Source organism: Spermophilus citellus (genome assembly GCF_964194105.1).
Source record: "Spermophilus citellus genome assembly, chromosome: 1".
Lineage (NCBI taxonomy): Eukaryota > Metazoa > Chordata > Mammalia > Rodentia > Sciuridae > Spermophilus > Spermophilus citellus.
In genome coordinates, this window is record NC_138182.1 from 163,724,087 (window position 1) to 163,739,713 (window position 15,627).

The 15,627-nt window shown below is 36.9% G+C and overlaps 1 protein-coding gene across 5 annotated transcripts in view; it reads left to right on the forward strand.

The window, feature by feature from the left end:
• KCNN2 (potassium calcium-activated channel subfamily N member 2) overlaps positions 1 to 15,409 on the forward strand; it is a 439,076-nt gene extending 423,667 nt beyond the window's left edge. For all 5 annotated transcript variants that reach the window (XM_081304749.1, XM_081304748.1, XM_081304751.1 and 2 more), the window contains 3 exons: positions 6,425 to 6,552; positions 12,515 to 12,584; positions 14,814 to 15,409. In XM_081304749.1, coding sequence (XP_081160875.1) covers positions 6,425 to 6,552; positions 12,515 to 12,584; positions 14,814 to 15,101 — 486 coding nt within the window. In that variant the 3' untranslated portion in view covers positions 15,102 to 15,409. The remainder of the gene's footprint in view (positions 1 to 6,424; positions 6,553 to 12,514; positions 12,585 to 14,813) is intronic.
• Positions 15,410 to 15,627: the final 218 nt, after the last annotated feature.

Below are 15,627 nucleotides of genomic sequence, written 5' to 3' on the forward strand. Positions count from 1 at the left end.
TTTTTTTTTTTAACCAGGAATAGAATCCAGGGGCACTTAACCACTGAGCCACATCCTCAGTCCTTTTTATATTTTATTTAGAGACAAGATCTCACTAAGTTGCCGAGGCTGGCTTGGAACTCATAACCCTCCTGCCTCAGCCTCCTGAGCCACTGAGATTACAAGCATGTGCCACTATGCCTGGCATCTCATTACTTCTTAAAAGTGAAGCAGCAATTCTTAGTACTCAAATCTCTCTAGCAAGCAGGCTTGCTGACAGATCAATTTTTATAGACAAGATGTCAATAAGTATAAATGTTGAAATAGCACTGAAATCAAAGATAAATTTCTGGTTTATGACACTCAACACAATATATGAAAAAGCCCTTTTACAGTCCTCTCCGTTCTTTTATACTAAGTCATCAACTTAATGAGTATCATTTACTTGGAACTCAATTCCATTTGGTTATTTATGTAAATTCTAAACAGACCCATTTATAATTTTAACTTTCTGAATAAAAATTCTAATATTGAATGATAATTTATGAATGATTTCTGAGGAACATCCAAGAGTAAATAACGACTGGCAAACCACTTATAGTTTACAGAGAGGTTAAAAATACAAATATTCCCTAAAATAATATTTTTCATAATTGAACAGGCTAATAGTAATAGATATTCTGAAATCTGAATGTAATGCTATAAAGAAAATATATGAATATTAAAATAATAGTTACTTTCCCAGGAACAAATGTAACTGTTCAATTCAGTAAGGGCACACACAGGAAGGCTTGAAAAATTTCCATGAAAAATTATTTACCGTACACAAATTTTCAAGGGAACAATTTTATAAAGAAATCATTTCTCTGTACGACACGAACCACATAAAACACTACATTTGAAGGTAAAACACACTATTCATTATGCACCAGCATTAAGGGAGATGGTGTATTTCTGAAAATTTACATGACACTTTATAATTCAAAAATGGTCAAGAAGGGGCTGAGATTGCAGTTCAGTAGTAGAGCGCATGCCTTGCATGCATGAGGCATTGTGTTTGATCCTTAGCACCACATAAAAATAAGTAAATAAAATGTTGTGTCCATCTACTACTAAATTTTTTTTTAAATGGCCAAGAGGTTCATAAACCCAGATTAATCTAAAGATTTCACATGAAAGCATGATTCCAAAAATTTGTCACCTCATTTAGAAAGACAGGACAAGCTACTGAGTAAAGTTTATCACTTTACAGATGCAGTGCTCACCATGCTGTATCTTTATATTATTATTACTACTCATTCAGGTATGAACCAAAGAGGAAATCTTGGAATTTTAGTCCCAACAGAATATCTTCTGTTGAAAAGAAACTTGAAAACAAGTTGAGAATGCTGACATAATTTTTAAAGTTGCTGGATGACCCATAGCAGCAAGATAACTATGCATAATAATATCCTCCGAGGACGTTTCCAATCTTGTTAAGAAGAATCATAAGATCCATAATACAAACACTATGAGAGTTACATCCTGTTGTTCCCTGAGTGTCTCTTAGCAAATTCTCCACTACTTACTCTATGCAGCTTTTCTATTGTCCTTGGTTTTGCAGCCCAATGGGTTGAAAAAGCAAAGAGCAGATCCTTGGGCTCTGCCTGTTCCACAGTGACAGCATTCCCTTAGGCTCCAGGTACCTGCTCCTAAGGAGAACCGAGACAGGGGAGGGGAGCAAATAACAGAGGGCAGATGGCACCCGGTGTACTGCCTTCCAACTTGCAAAGAGTGCAAGTCTTATGTGGAAAAGGCCTCTGAGGAGAGAGGCAGGAGAAAGAAAAATAAACAGAAAACTTTTTTTTGTTTGGGGGGGGGGGGTTGACCAGAAACCATCTTAAGAAATATTCTATTTTTATTTATTTATTTTTCTTTTTTTTTATTGGTTGTTCAAAACATTACAAACCTCTTGACATATCATATTTCATACATTAGATTCAAGTGGGTTATGAACTCCCATTTTTACCCCAAATACAGATTGCAGAATTACATCGGTTACACATCCACATTTTTACATAATGCCCTATTAGTAACTGTTGTATTCTGCTACCTTTCCTATCCTCTACTATCCCCCCTCCCCTCCCATCTTCTCTCTCTACCCCATCTACTGTAATTCATTTCTCTCCTTGTTTATTTTCCCATTCCCCTCACAACTTCTTATATGTAATTTTGTATAACAATGAGGGTCTCCCTCCGTTTCCATGCAATTTCCCTTTTCTCTCCCTTTCCCTACCACCTCATGTCTCTGTTTAATGTTAATCTTTTCTTCCTGCTCTTCCTCCCTGCTCTGTTCTTAGTTGCTCTCATTATATCAAATAAGACATTTGGTATTTGTTTTTTAGGGATTGGCTAGAAAACTTTAAGTAGTGAAAAGCAAGGAAAAATACAAGGAAAGGATTTTGACAATGCTTCTTCCATTACCTATATCAGATTGCTTTGTATCAAAGTTTCAGTTTAAAGTCTGCCTGCTCTAAGTGCTTTGGTGGTTTATGAATTACTGTTATAGTTTTTATTATAATTATCTGTGAAGCAACCACATTTCATGGCCTTTATGAGAGTTGTTTTAAGGTATCTGGGTGAGTATTATTCTGAAGTATCATTTCTTTTAGAGCCTTTCTTTTTTCAAATTATTATCAAATACCTTATCATTAATATGCCTTTCAGAAATTTTCTGGTAGAAGATTTTATTTAGAGTTGAGTATTAGAGATGCAGAGTAAATGTTCTTATATTTACAGGACCATCCATCAAAAGAGAAGAGAGACCTACTAACAAAGGTCCTTACCCTCACTTTTCTTGTTTTTTGAAAAATATGAATGAATTCAGTTCATTTCACATAGTTTTGCCCAATTAATTTGTTTTAGAATTGTGAGATTTCCTCAATAAAGACATAGCATGGTAAGCACTGTTGAAACTAGCTCTGCACTGCATTTTAATGTTTTCATTACTGCATCATAGTTACATAGTAGTAGTAGAGTTCATTCTGACATCATATACACATGGAATATAGTTTGCTCCATTACAATCCCTAGTGCTTCTACTTTCCCTCCTCCTGTTCCTTTCCTCTACTCTCCTAGTCTTTCTTCTAGTTGTAGTTTTTGTTTTTTTTTTTAAATCAATGCTTTATAATAAAGGTGAAATTCACTATTATATTCATAAATGTAATTCCATCGTGCTATTCCTGCCTTTTCCTGTCCTTCCTCTCTCCCCCTGCTACACTGATCTGCCTTCTACATACTACACTTTCTTAGATCTCTGAATCCCCTCATACCAATTGTCATGGTATAGGGGTTCAATATACCCTTATTCAGTTCATAATGAAAATTCACTGATTCATTTTGAACCTAGATGGCTTCTCCAAAATTGTTAAATCTTTTTTTTTTTTTTTTTTTACGTTGTAGATGAACACACAGTATTTTTATTTATTTTTATGTGGTGCTGAGGTTCGAACCCAGTGCCTCACACATGTGAGGCAAGTGCTTTACCACTGAGCTACTACTCTTCTTATCCTAAGGATCCTCTGGCCAATAAGTGTGTCATTCATGATTAGATGTTTCTGTATATAAATTACATATTGCTATCATGCTCAATTCATAGCTTAGACATTTATTTAATGCCAGCTATGCCGAAAACACTGTACTCAGGCCACCTGACCCCTGCCCTCTGAGAGTTTACAAAAGCCCCAGGGTCACATAATTAGATGACTTTATGGCAGGGCTCTTAATTGAGAAAGAAGAAACTTTCCCTCAAAATCAACTTCCTTCTTATGCAGAATTCGAGGACCTACTTTTCTCTCAGTTTTTCCTGGAAGTTTCTATAATGCTTTTGCATAGCAACTGGCTGTTATTCAAACCTGCAAAGCTTAGAGATGCTTTCAATCCTGTCTTCTCACTACCCTCTGTTCCTTTCAATTCTGAGACAAGGAGACCTACCATTAGGAACACATCTTAGGAACAGGCAGAGTGGTTTTGTTTGTTTTGATTCTGGCACACATCATTTTGTGGCTTTTCTGTTGAAAAGTAGCAGTTAAACATGATGCTTCATTCCTGCATTTGAAAACCTATTAGGGGGTTAGAAAAGGGGTATCTCAAAGTAAATTCACATATTTCAAAGTTTTTAAAAGGAGCTGTAGGGATGTGTGTGTTTTTTTGTTTGTTTGTTTTTAGATGAGGAGTCATTTTCTTTTAAGCTTGTCAGCTACTAGAGTGCTTAAGTAAATGCAAATCCTGCAATATGAGACTTGAGGGCATCACCCACCCAGGTGTGAGATGGTGGGGAATGGCTGAAAGGAACCCCTATCCCAAGAGAAAGAATCAATTATTTAAAATGCATCAGAGATAAGCTGCGATTTACCTTTTTAAAAGTTTACAGACTTTAGAAGTAATTTGAGATTTGCTATTTGTAGATGGGAATCCAACCAAATTTAACTGCTGTTTTTTTTTTTTTTTTTTAAGAGAGAGAGAGAGAATGAGAATGAATCTCTTTTTTTATATTTATTTTTTAGTTATCAGCGGACACAACATCTTTGTTTGTATGTGGTGCTGAGGATCAAACCTGGGCCATACGCATGCCAGGCGAGCGCACTACCACTTGAGCCACATCCCCAGCCCAAACTGCTGTGTTTTAATCCAGGTGTTTTGCCTGGTTTTCCTGCTGCCTGACCAATCTGAGATCTACACTCCCTCTCTGTTCCTCCAATTTGTAAAATCAGGGAGGGAACATCCATCAGGGGCCCTCACCAATCTTCCAGCCTTCTACAGCCGCTCTGAAGAGCTGGGAACTTGTGCTTCTTAGAAGAGCTGTCCCCCACCCAGGGACTGCTGTCCAGTTTCTTCCCACCTCTTGCTCTGTACATTCAAGATCCTCAAACCTCAATGACTCATGCTACACCCATCCCTTACCTTTGATGAGGATGAGGATGAGCATCAGATTGAAGAGCTGTCAGGAAGGCAGCTCCCACGCTGATGAAGGTGTTTCCATAGCACTAAGATGAAACCAAGAATTTACTCACAGTCCTTTTAACTTTATCGTGCAGAGTGGTGCCATTACTTTTATGCACTAATGGTGCTCCGCATGTTTCCATTGGAATGAGGAAGTGTTCCATGCACAGTCTAAATATTCAGAGGAAATGCATTATGAACCAGAGTCACTCCTAAAAGGAGTTTTACTGGAAAGAGATGGGTTTTAGCCCTGCAACATCACTCAAAAAGAAAACTTACCAGTACAGTCAGTCATAAAACCTGATGCTTTCCTTGCAAAAGTAAAAATGTATATCAAGTTGGTCTCGTAGGTTTAGTGTAATTTTAAGATTTTTTCTTATTGTAAATCAAAGGAATGAGAGGACTTTTGTAATCATTATTTCTAGCTTTCTCATGTTACAAAAATCGAAAGTCCTAAAGAGGGTCCCTAGTAACTGCAACCTGACATAGTGCAAACTCCAGAATTTAGGATCCATTTTTCAATCTTAACTCCTATTTCCAGTCCGCCTCATTGCCTTTCTTGGAAGATTTCTTTCTACCCCTTCACACCTTACTAGCCTATGGCTTCTCTGTGAAATATCCTTTGTCTGTTACTCAAAAGAATTAAATGAAGCAACTTGTAGAATAACTGATTGATTAGCAATAAGCCCAAGTGGAAGCTCTGGGTCACCAGAGCCTACAGTATGAGCAAGAAAGAGGACAATGTCTGTCCTGACCAGGCCTTTATCAGCTTCCAGGATTTTTTTTTTAAAGATTTTAATCAAGAAAGCAAGTGAATGGATACACCATTTATCTGCTGCAGTTTCCACAGTTACTACAATGCTTTCATCCTTTATGTTTGTGCCATCCACTTGAATTGCAGTATACTTAAATTTCAAACACAATCAGGACAGCACAGGGTCTTTGTCAATTCATCGAAGTGTGCTAACAAGCGTACAAACTGCTCAGTTACTCTGGGAGGCTATAAACTCCAAGTCTACACAGACATTTCAGCCGTGGAAATGTGCCCTTACCAAAGTACGCAGCCAGAAATACCAAGTGAGCTTGCAAAGGGCAGGATTAACCTTGGCCTTCTGGCATTTTCCTTCTCTCTAGGGAAATGAAGAACATAGAACAATTGCAATACAGACTGGGAGAATCAGCACCTCCGACTTAAAAAAAGTTGAATAAAAAAGTTTCTTGATGCAGCAGGACAGAATTCAGTATAGAAGAAGATCAGTAGTCTCTCCTTCATATTTAAGTATTATTCCCTGACACAGACGCTTTAAAAAGGCACATATTCAAGAAAAGTACTCTTTTGAGTACTAAGTACTAAATAAAGCTTACCATGATCCTCGAGAGGAAGAATATGACCTTCAGCAAAGTTGCAAAGAATTCTGCCCTGGGATTTATCAATTGCTTCTTTGTCGTTTGTTTTTCTAAACAGGTGAAAAACGCAGCTGCCAATGTACTCAGGGAAACATGGCTAATTTACAAAAATACAAAGCTAGTAAAAAAGATAGATCATGCAAAAGTAAGAAAACATCAACGAAAATTCTTGCAAGCTATTCATCAGTAAGTACCACTTTCATCTTTTTTTTTTTTAATCTTTGGCATGATTCTTGCACTTAGTTATTCTTTTTTCATGAGGAATGATAAAACATTGTCAGGTTTCTTCCCCCAAAAGACATCTGCTGGCATTTTAATAATCCCATCACTGAAATCCTGGGAAAAAAGTTTTAGTTCCTTTTATGATTAATAATAATTTATTAGTAGAATATCCACTCATTCAAATGTCTTCTCAGTTTCTCTTTAGAATCAATAATTTCTGTTAAAACGTGTTTCTTAATTTTATGTAGTTATTCATACAATTTGCTGCAGGATGCTAAGCTTGTGTCTACTGCAATAGACATTATATGATCTATCTGGATTTTCAACATATTGTCAAAGCTCTTTATATCACTACAGTGTAGATAATTGTTTAATACTTGAATATTTAACGAATTCTTAATCAGAAATTTGGGGATTATTTATTTATATGCTACATGTTCATTAGAGACTTTAAAGTTCCTATGGTTTCTGTGGTTCTGTATCATTATTCTGACTTTATTCAGGATACCATTATTCACTTTAAGTCCTTCATGCCATTTCACTACTATATCATATAGCTGTGATAGACTTTGAAGGCAAAACTCTGTACCTCGTAAGATTCGATGATAATTTGGAAACCCAGGGTCTCTCTCCTCCAGGCTGACAGCATCTTCACCGTAAGTACGACTCAGTGGGGCCCGACTCTGATGCTCTGCAGACTTGCTGTTAACATAATGCCCTTTCTGTTTGGGGAAGTGCACACAGGGTCACAGTTATGGCTCAAAAAAGTGACTTCCTCATGAAACCTACGCCAGGGTAATCATGGAAAGGATGGTAAATACTAGGCCTTTTGGCTATATATACCATGAGAAACAGACAAGAAAGCTCTAAAGCTGGCATTTTTATTTTACATATTTAGTTAATTCATACATAACATTCTCTGAAGAATCACTAAGCTTTCATTTCCCACCCTTTCACCTATCCATCTAACTGTCCTGCTTAAATCGTGATCCTTATGTCTGTGTTATGCACATGTGTGTACTTGTTTTGTAGATTCTGCCTGCCTTAATGAACATAAAACTGAAGTACTCATCTGAGATTTGAAGTAGAGGGAACTGCACATATGGTAGCGTAGCTGGTTCTCATTACTATTCACAGCTACTCACTCATGCTTCTTCCCTTATTGCCACCAACACACTTTCTAAAAGAGGATGATATTTCTCCTTCAGCTCTGTGACTTGACTAGACACACAACTATGCCTTTCCCCTATTGTAAGGAAAAAACAGGGCTGGAATTTTAAGACTTCAAGTCAGAGGGAAAACACAGAGAAGTACTTACATTAGATCTGGCTCACAAGAGAGCTCCCCAGGTTCAGTTGCTTACTAAGCTAGAACCGCCACCTAGCAGTGCATAGCTAGACATCTGGACTCCTTGAAGTCTAGACCTAAGAGATGGAACCCCCAAGAGATGCTGAGCTCCCTCCTCTGTCAGAGGATAGACCTCTTCCCCAAAGGACTCACCAGGCACGACTGTTAGTCATGTCCACCTAAAACCACACAACCCAGTAACCCCAGCATTCACACAAGGGCTTCACATGGAGATTTCTTTTTACTACTTGATACTCACCTATTAGAGTACATTTAAAAAAAACAACTTATCTTTGTATGTATGAGAAGATATGTGTCCAGGGATGTGAGATGACATGGGATCAAACATGTGTGGTTGGTCTGTGTGTTAAGTGAAAATCCCTTTTCTTCAGGATTTTGTGTTCCTTTCTGTTGTGTAACCTATTAAATGTGATCTGGCTTTGATGCTGTTGATATTTTCAAATAACAAATCCACAAAAACTGCTGCAACAGTTTTTGTAAAATGTTATATATTGTCATAGGCTTTGAATGTTGAGTACTCTTCACACAAAAACTTGAGAATATATGGATATTGACTGTAAAATTCTTTTTCAACTTTGTGTAAGTTTGAAAATTTTTTATAATAAAAGATTTTTTTAAAAGTTCTTCGGGGAAGCTAATTTTAGGAAGTAGCACATCTACCCTATCTTAAGGGTGCTGTGCTATTTGGAGCCCTTTAGCAAGATACTTTGGGTAGAGTGATAGAGGAATCCCTGTGATTCCGCTTCTGCAGGCATTTCTCATTCTTTCTGTTCTAGAGATAAGCTTCAGTCAATTCAAATATGTTCTGATTTGTGCGAATTAGCTTGGTGGTTATTGGTTTTCCTATGCTTTGGGGAAAAGTACATTTACAAAGGGGTTGGGTTTGGCTACCTTATTCTAATCATAAATAATCAGTTTTCATTTTAATTTTGTATTAGAAGTTGGGGAGTGAAGTCACAAAGGAAAGCACACAGGGCTCGATTCCTCAGGGCGTGGCCTTCACTGCCCACAGTCCAGATCCAGTGAGACCTGCAGCCTCATCAGTCCACACTGGGTGAAATCAGATCTTACTAGTTGAAGAAAAAAAAAAATTAAATTCATTTGATGGAGCTCTCCTGGCCTCTCCTAGTTTCTGAGTTGCCCTGAGAGCTTTTTCAGAAGCTCTTCCACCTTCTGCTTGTTCCCCTCTAGCTCAACTCTTTCTCTTTTCCAAACTTTATGGCCTCTCTACTCCAGCATATGACCACTCTTGTCTCTGATGGATGATGAACTCTCCCAGTTCCTCCCCTTGTTTTAATCACTCTTCAGTATCTCTCTTGGATTTTTCACTTGGTGCTATGAAATGTTCTCTTTGTCTTTTAACCCTTTTTCTGGTAGCAGCTTTAAATTTTTCATTCTTCTACCTTGACCATGGATCCATCCATCAACTTGGACTTGTCTCGGAGCCAAAAAATCCAGTGTACATGATTTACACAACAGAGGGGCTCCAATTTGGAAAAGATCTATTCCCCTCTGGGGAAAAAGGAATCACATTATAATGTCATTGTCCCTTTAACCTTATCCTATTAGGCAAAAAATGTTTTCTATCACTTATTTGAACAACGAGTAGCAAGAGGCCAAGCTGACCTTATGCATGCTCTTCCTTCTGAACTCTGATTCAAGAGGAAATCATGCACTTTCAAGTGGGGGAATTATGGTAGTGATGAAGAAGGATGGTGATGTAATTGAATAGTGTTTTTCTCTTTGGCCAGTATGTCCAAATCCTACAGAATCATAACAGGATCTTCCAGCTAATGAATCGAGCCCCCTGTGCACAACTGAACACCTCATTGTATTATTTTGTTCCAGAATATTTTACAGTTTCTTTTCTTTTGTTTTGTCTTTTTATTTCAACAAAATGAAAATAGAGCTCGGAAGTAAGTTGTGTGAGCCACTCCTTTCAACATTTGCAGAATTTTCTACTGGCTGCATGCACCCAGCGGATCCTTTATTTGTGAATTTTAGTAGTCTGATTGCTGCTATGGAAATGTGATCCAAAATCATGATATTTTCCTGTGATAAGTGAAGTTCACAAGGAAGAAATCAACATGTTTCTTATTCTTTTTTTTTGTGGGGACAAAAAGTATAATACATATCTGCATGTTACCTTTTATTCTGGCAGCTGCAGCTTAAGCAGGTCTTTTTCCAACTGCTCTCCTACATTACAGGCTGCATAAAAAGCAGACAAGATAATTTAAGTTCAGAAAGCTAAAGGAATTCCAATCAAACAGGGCTACTCTATTTCAGCTTTCCAGATTAGCAAAAAATAAAATGGGCAAAATTCTACTGTCAGACATACTTTAGTAATGCAAGAGAAGTAAATTAGGCTCCATTGACTTAAGGCGAAATGCCCACTTCAGCTAAGGAGCCACCACCCACCTGATTTTCAGAGTTCAAGATGACTTCTATTGGCAAATTGCTGGAGGCATCTGGTCTAAAGCCCCAAACTCTAGTCTACCTGTACTATTACTTGAAAGAAAACTTGATATGAATCCTATTGTAGGGCTGTGATGTAGCTCAGTGGTAGAGCACCTAACTGGCATGCATGAGGCCCTGGGTTCAATCTTCAGCATCACACACACAAAATCTCTCATTTAAACACACACACACACACACACACACACACACACACACACACAGAGCAAAGAGAGGTAAAGGTATAATCAATTGGCAATTGAAATTCTTGTATTAGTTTCTAGCCATGGGCTAGAAATCTCTGAGCAGGTATCAGGCCATTAAGACAGGACAGGACCAGCCTCAGACATTTGTCTTGCCACAATCAAGACCTGGAAGAGAATTAAAGAGAATAACTGTCTCTCCCCCTGTTTTAATATTGTTTAAGTGTTACTTAAAGTCATCTATTAACAACTCTGTTGGTATAAATCCAACACTCCAGGAACGCTATTCTCATCTAACATATTTCATTTCATACATGAAGAAACTGGAAGTCAAATTAGAGCCAGTGAGGACAGAGCCCCCATCTGACATAGCTGCTTTCTCCAGCTTCTCTGTAATGACCCATAGATATTTAAAGTGGTTTTGTTTTTCTGCTTCTTTTAAAAGGTTTACATCAAGAATTGTATCAAACCTTTCTCAATCATATATTGGATTTAAGTACATTTGTAAATTTCTCTTAGACTAGAACTTTATTCCATGTCTATAATGCACAAAGCCAGTGAACTTTGTTCCAAGCATTCTAATAAACACAGTCTCAATGACAAGTTATAAATTTAAACTGTTTTAGATTGTTAAAGATTGTGTTGGAGGTAGGTGTCAGTCAAACTTGCTGGCAGAGGAACCAAATCTTCACTGCAAAGCAGATTTGCTGACATATTGAGTATCCAGGCTTCAGAACAAAATCACTGAGTATGATGAACACGTGCTACAAAAATCTCCCTGGCAGTAAAATCTTGCCCTGTGAATTTTTATTCCTGCCATGTAATTACTATACCTTAAATTGAAAAATAGCAAAATGCTTTCTTGAGCATTAAAACTCTACTTTTTAAAGTGATCCATCATCAAGCAAAATAAGGCTGATGTGGATCCCCCTGCCCCCATTTTCATGAAGTAGCATAGAAGGACCCATTTCCCTTTTTGGAGCAAGGCTTTGAAATGTTTGCTTAAAGAACAATAAATCACTTTTCCTCTTGGAAAAGAATATTAATTTCTTGGACATAGTAAACATAGAATAAGTCTTTGTTATAATACAATAAATAAAGAATAGTCATTTCTCGTTGAGAAGGATAGTTTTTTGAAAGAGTGGCCTTTTGACTTGATACATACAATGATATTTTAAAGTAGTTGAAAGTAACCTTACAAATAGAGAGTCTATCCAGCAGATACTTTGTTGTAACTTTTTTATCTACAATAAAAATTAAGAGAGGTTCTTCCAAGGAAATGGTCTGGCCTCCCTTCAAATTCAATGGCAGTTTAAGATAATCATCTAGTGAAATACAATGAAGAATAAGAGAATTATGTGTTTTGAGTTATCTTGCTGCTGGTTGAATAAAAGTTTTATTTTTGTTAATAAGAATCTCACTTATCACTGTGTTTTCATCAGGTTCAAATACCTAACCCAATTCATTTCAGACTAAACAGGGTTAATACCTGTATCTAGTCACGTAGGCATAGGAAGGTGCTCATTGCTCCAACATTGATGAAATTCCAGTTGCTTTGCATATTTCTTCCTATGTCTATTTGTCACGATACTGGGGCTTTAAGGAATGTTTTGGCTTTTTCTCATATGGTTAAATCCTTATGAGCCTTTCTGAATTCAACTTACCTGGTAATAGTTGTCCTGAGGACATCTCATCTCTTGCTCTCTCCTTTCTTTTTTGCCGTGTTGGGGAAGCATGCTTCTCATTGTACCAGACACATAACCAGTATGGTCTTTACCCCCAAATACAAGGCATTATCCATGCAGTTATTTGCTCTTGTCAATTTTGTGCATGCTCTTTGGAAGCCATAAGATACCTCAAGAAAGAAGAGAACTTTTCTGACTTCAGATTCTGTCTTTTAGATTAAGAAGTGTGAAAATGGAGCAGAGGAAGCTAAATGACCAAGCAAATACCTTGGTGGATCTGGCAAAGGTAAGCCTCAGGGTACTTGGCCCTCACAGTCCCATCTCTTGACTACTATACTTTGCAAGGATCCTACCACAAATTTAATTAATTCATCAAACCAACAAACCACTCAGAATTGAAGGTCCATCATCGTAAAAGCACTCTTCTAAAACTTTTATTTAATATGCTGTCTTTCCATATACATTATTCAACCCCCATTCTAAAGTCTTTCCTACTTGTAGTGAATTTAGAGGCACCATAGTTTCACAAGTGAAAACGAATACATCTGTAATTCTTAAACCTCTTCTCTGTGAGAGCAGAATTTCATCTCACATGTGACTATGAGGTTCAGGGTTAAATAGAACTCAACAATAAAATTTTATATATTTTAAACAAACTCCTAAGAATGTAAAATTGAAACTTTAAAAAGACTCCCAAAAATTGCATCCTAAAAGTTAAAAAATGGACCTTTTTATGGGTCTTTCTACATCACATTATATCAATCATACTTTTTAAAAAGTATGGTAATAATTATCTAGTCTTTCTATTCCATTTAAAAGATTTATCTGAATTTTTAATTGTTCTTCCCCCAGTAAAATCCACTCTCAAAAAAATGAATATCAATAATCAATACACTGTATCCTTTTGAGGTAATTCTAAAAGAGATAATAGAATAACATATGCATTTTTAGCCTTTTACCACAAATGCTTTGAAATAGGCAACTTTCGATTAGATCTGTATGTTCTGTTTTACATTTGACAATCAGCTATGTTCTTTCTATAGCCTTAAGTATAATCTATAACAATTACACCTTTGGCCTCATGTCACTAAATAATGCATCTAAATTATATTCCTTTTCATGTATATCAGTAGCACCTACTATAAATAGGTGAACATAAGTGAGGTATTTAACTTACCTGGGGAGAGCAAGCTTGTAATTAAGCTGGGTGGCACAGAGTGGCAGGTAGAAAGACATCGTTGATTATCCTTTGGGGCAGGTTCTTGCATCACTCCTAGGTTAAATGATAAAAACTGGGTATTCTTTAAATAAATAAATAAAATAGACCCTTCGGAAATGTGACGTAGAGAAGTAATTGGACTTCAAGAGTACATCTATAAGGCAAGATGCCATTTCCAATTATTTCATTAGTGCCATTCTTATGATGACAGGACTGTACATGCCATAGGATTCAGAATTTTTTGATCAAATGGATAGTGTTCACTTGTTGTATGCAGTGAAAATACAGCTAAGGCAGGCTGTCTCCACAGCAGAACTAAACAAGGTGTCTGTGTTCTGAATAGTTCCCCCATTTAATGGGGTTCACTTATCATCTTTAAGAGGTTGTTAAGCAAGACAAGAAGATATATTGTAAGGTGAGATGAAGCAAAAGGAAGGAAGATTGGGACAAAGGATTAACAGACAAGTTTAACATCTCTGTCCTTCCCTCTGAGGTGATCAACCCTGGAGTCCCATCTCTTGGCTACATCAGAAAATATAAGTAGGAATCAGACTTATGAATTGAATACTTAGCTCCAATTAAGACATTCCCACAGGTAGACTGGCAACTTCAGTATCTCCCTGAACTTTTATTTTGAGAATTTATTATTTATTCTAAATTTTTCTGTAAATAAAAAAAAAAATCTATTTGAATCAATGAAGAGTGGTCTATGATTTGGACCGCGAGACAACAAAATGTATTTAGGAATTTATTGCTTTAATTTACTAAATCACTTCTTCAGATAAATCCTGAGCTTTATCTATATTCCACCCTCAAAATCTTTTTACATTCCAAATCATCTGTACTTTTATTATTCCTTAAATCTGCTAGTCTTTTGAAAGATTGGCCTTGCCTTATTATTACATGTGCCAAAATGCATTTGATGTGCTAACTTTTGTGACAACCCTTAAAACACACACATAAATTTGAAACAACTTCATCTGTCTTCACACCACCTAAAATCATAGTCTGTAGCTGCACTACATTTTCTGAAACTGAACCAAATTAATTGTCTAATTAATTTAACAAATTTCAATATTAATGTTTTCAATGTTAATCAATTTCTAAATCTCAGCATTGAGCAACATATGGAATTTTCTTTGCAAAGTAACCATTCAGTTCAGTGACACCTTGTTACACCAGATGTCACCACCAAGAGACCAACCCTAAAGCTCCAGGACTTTGCAGATTACTTCTAGGGCAAGTCTATAAGCCTCTTAGTTATGTTTCTAATTTCTTTTCCATCCTGTTTTTCAGACCCAGAATATCATGTATGACATGATTTCCGACTTAAATGAAAGGAGCGAAGACTTTGAGAAGAGGATTGTTACCCTGGAAACCAAATTAGAGACTTTGATTGGCAGCATCCACGCCCTCCCTGGGCTCCTCAGCCAGACCATCAGACAGCAGCAGAGAGACTTCATTGAGGCTCAGATGGAGAACTACGACAAGCACGTCACCTACAACGCTGAGCGGTCCCGGTCCTCGTCCAGGAGGCGGCGGTCCTCCTCTACAGCACCACCAACTTCATCAGAGAGTAGCTAGAAGAGAATAAGTTAACCACAAAATAAGACTTTTTGCCATCATATGGTCAATATTTTAGCTTTTATTGTAAAGCCCCTATGGTTCTAATCAGCGTTATCCGGGTTCTGTTGTCAGAATCCTGGGAACCTGAACACTAAGTTTTAGGCCAAAATGAGTGAAAACTCTTTTTTTTTTCTTTCAGATGCACAGGGAATGCACCTATTATTGCTATATAGATTGTTCCTCCTGTAATTTCACTAACTTTTTATTCATGCACTTCAAACAAACTTTACTACTACATTATATGATATATAATAAAAAAGTTAATTTCTGCACATACTTGTTTGGTCACTTGACATTTCTGAAGCTTCACATATTTAGAAGGTAAAATGATTATCTCTGATGCATGCTGACAATTTATATTTCTAAAAGTTGGGCTGGTTTGAGGGGGTGAAAAAGGACTTTCAATCCTTTCCATATCTTCTTCATGAAAGTTTTCCATATTAGAACCACAGTCATTTGGCCCAACCCAGCTTCTTTCTTCTTA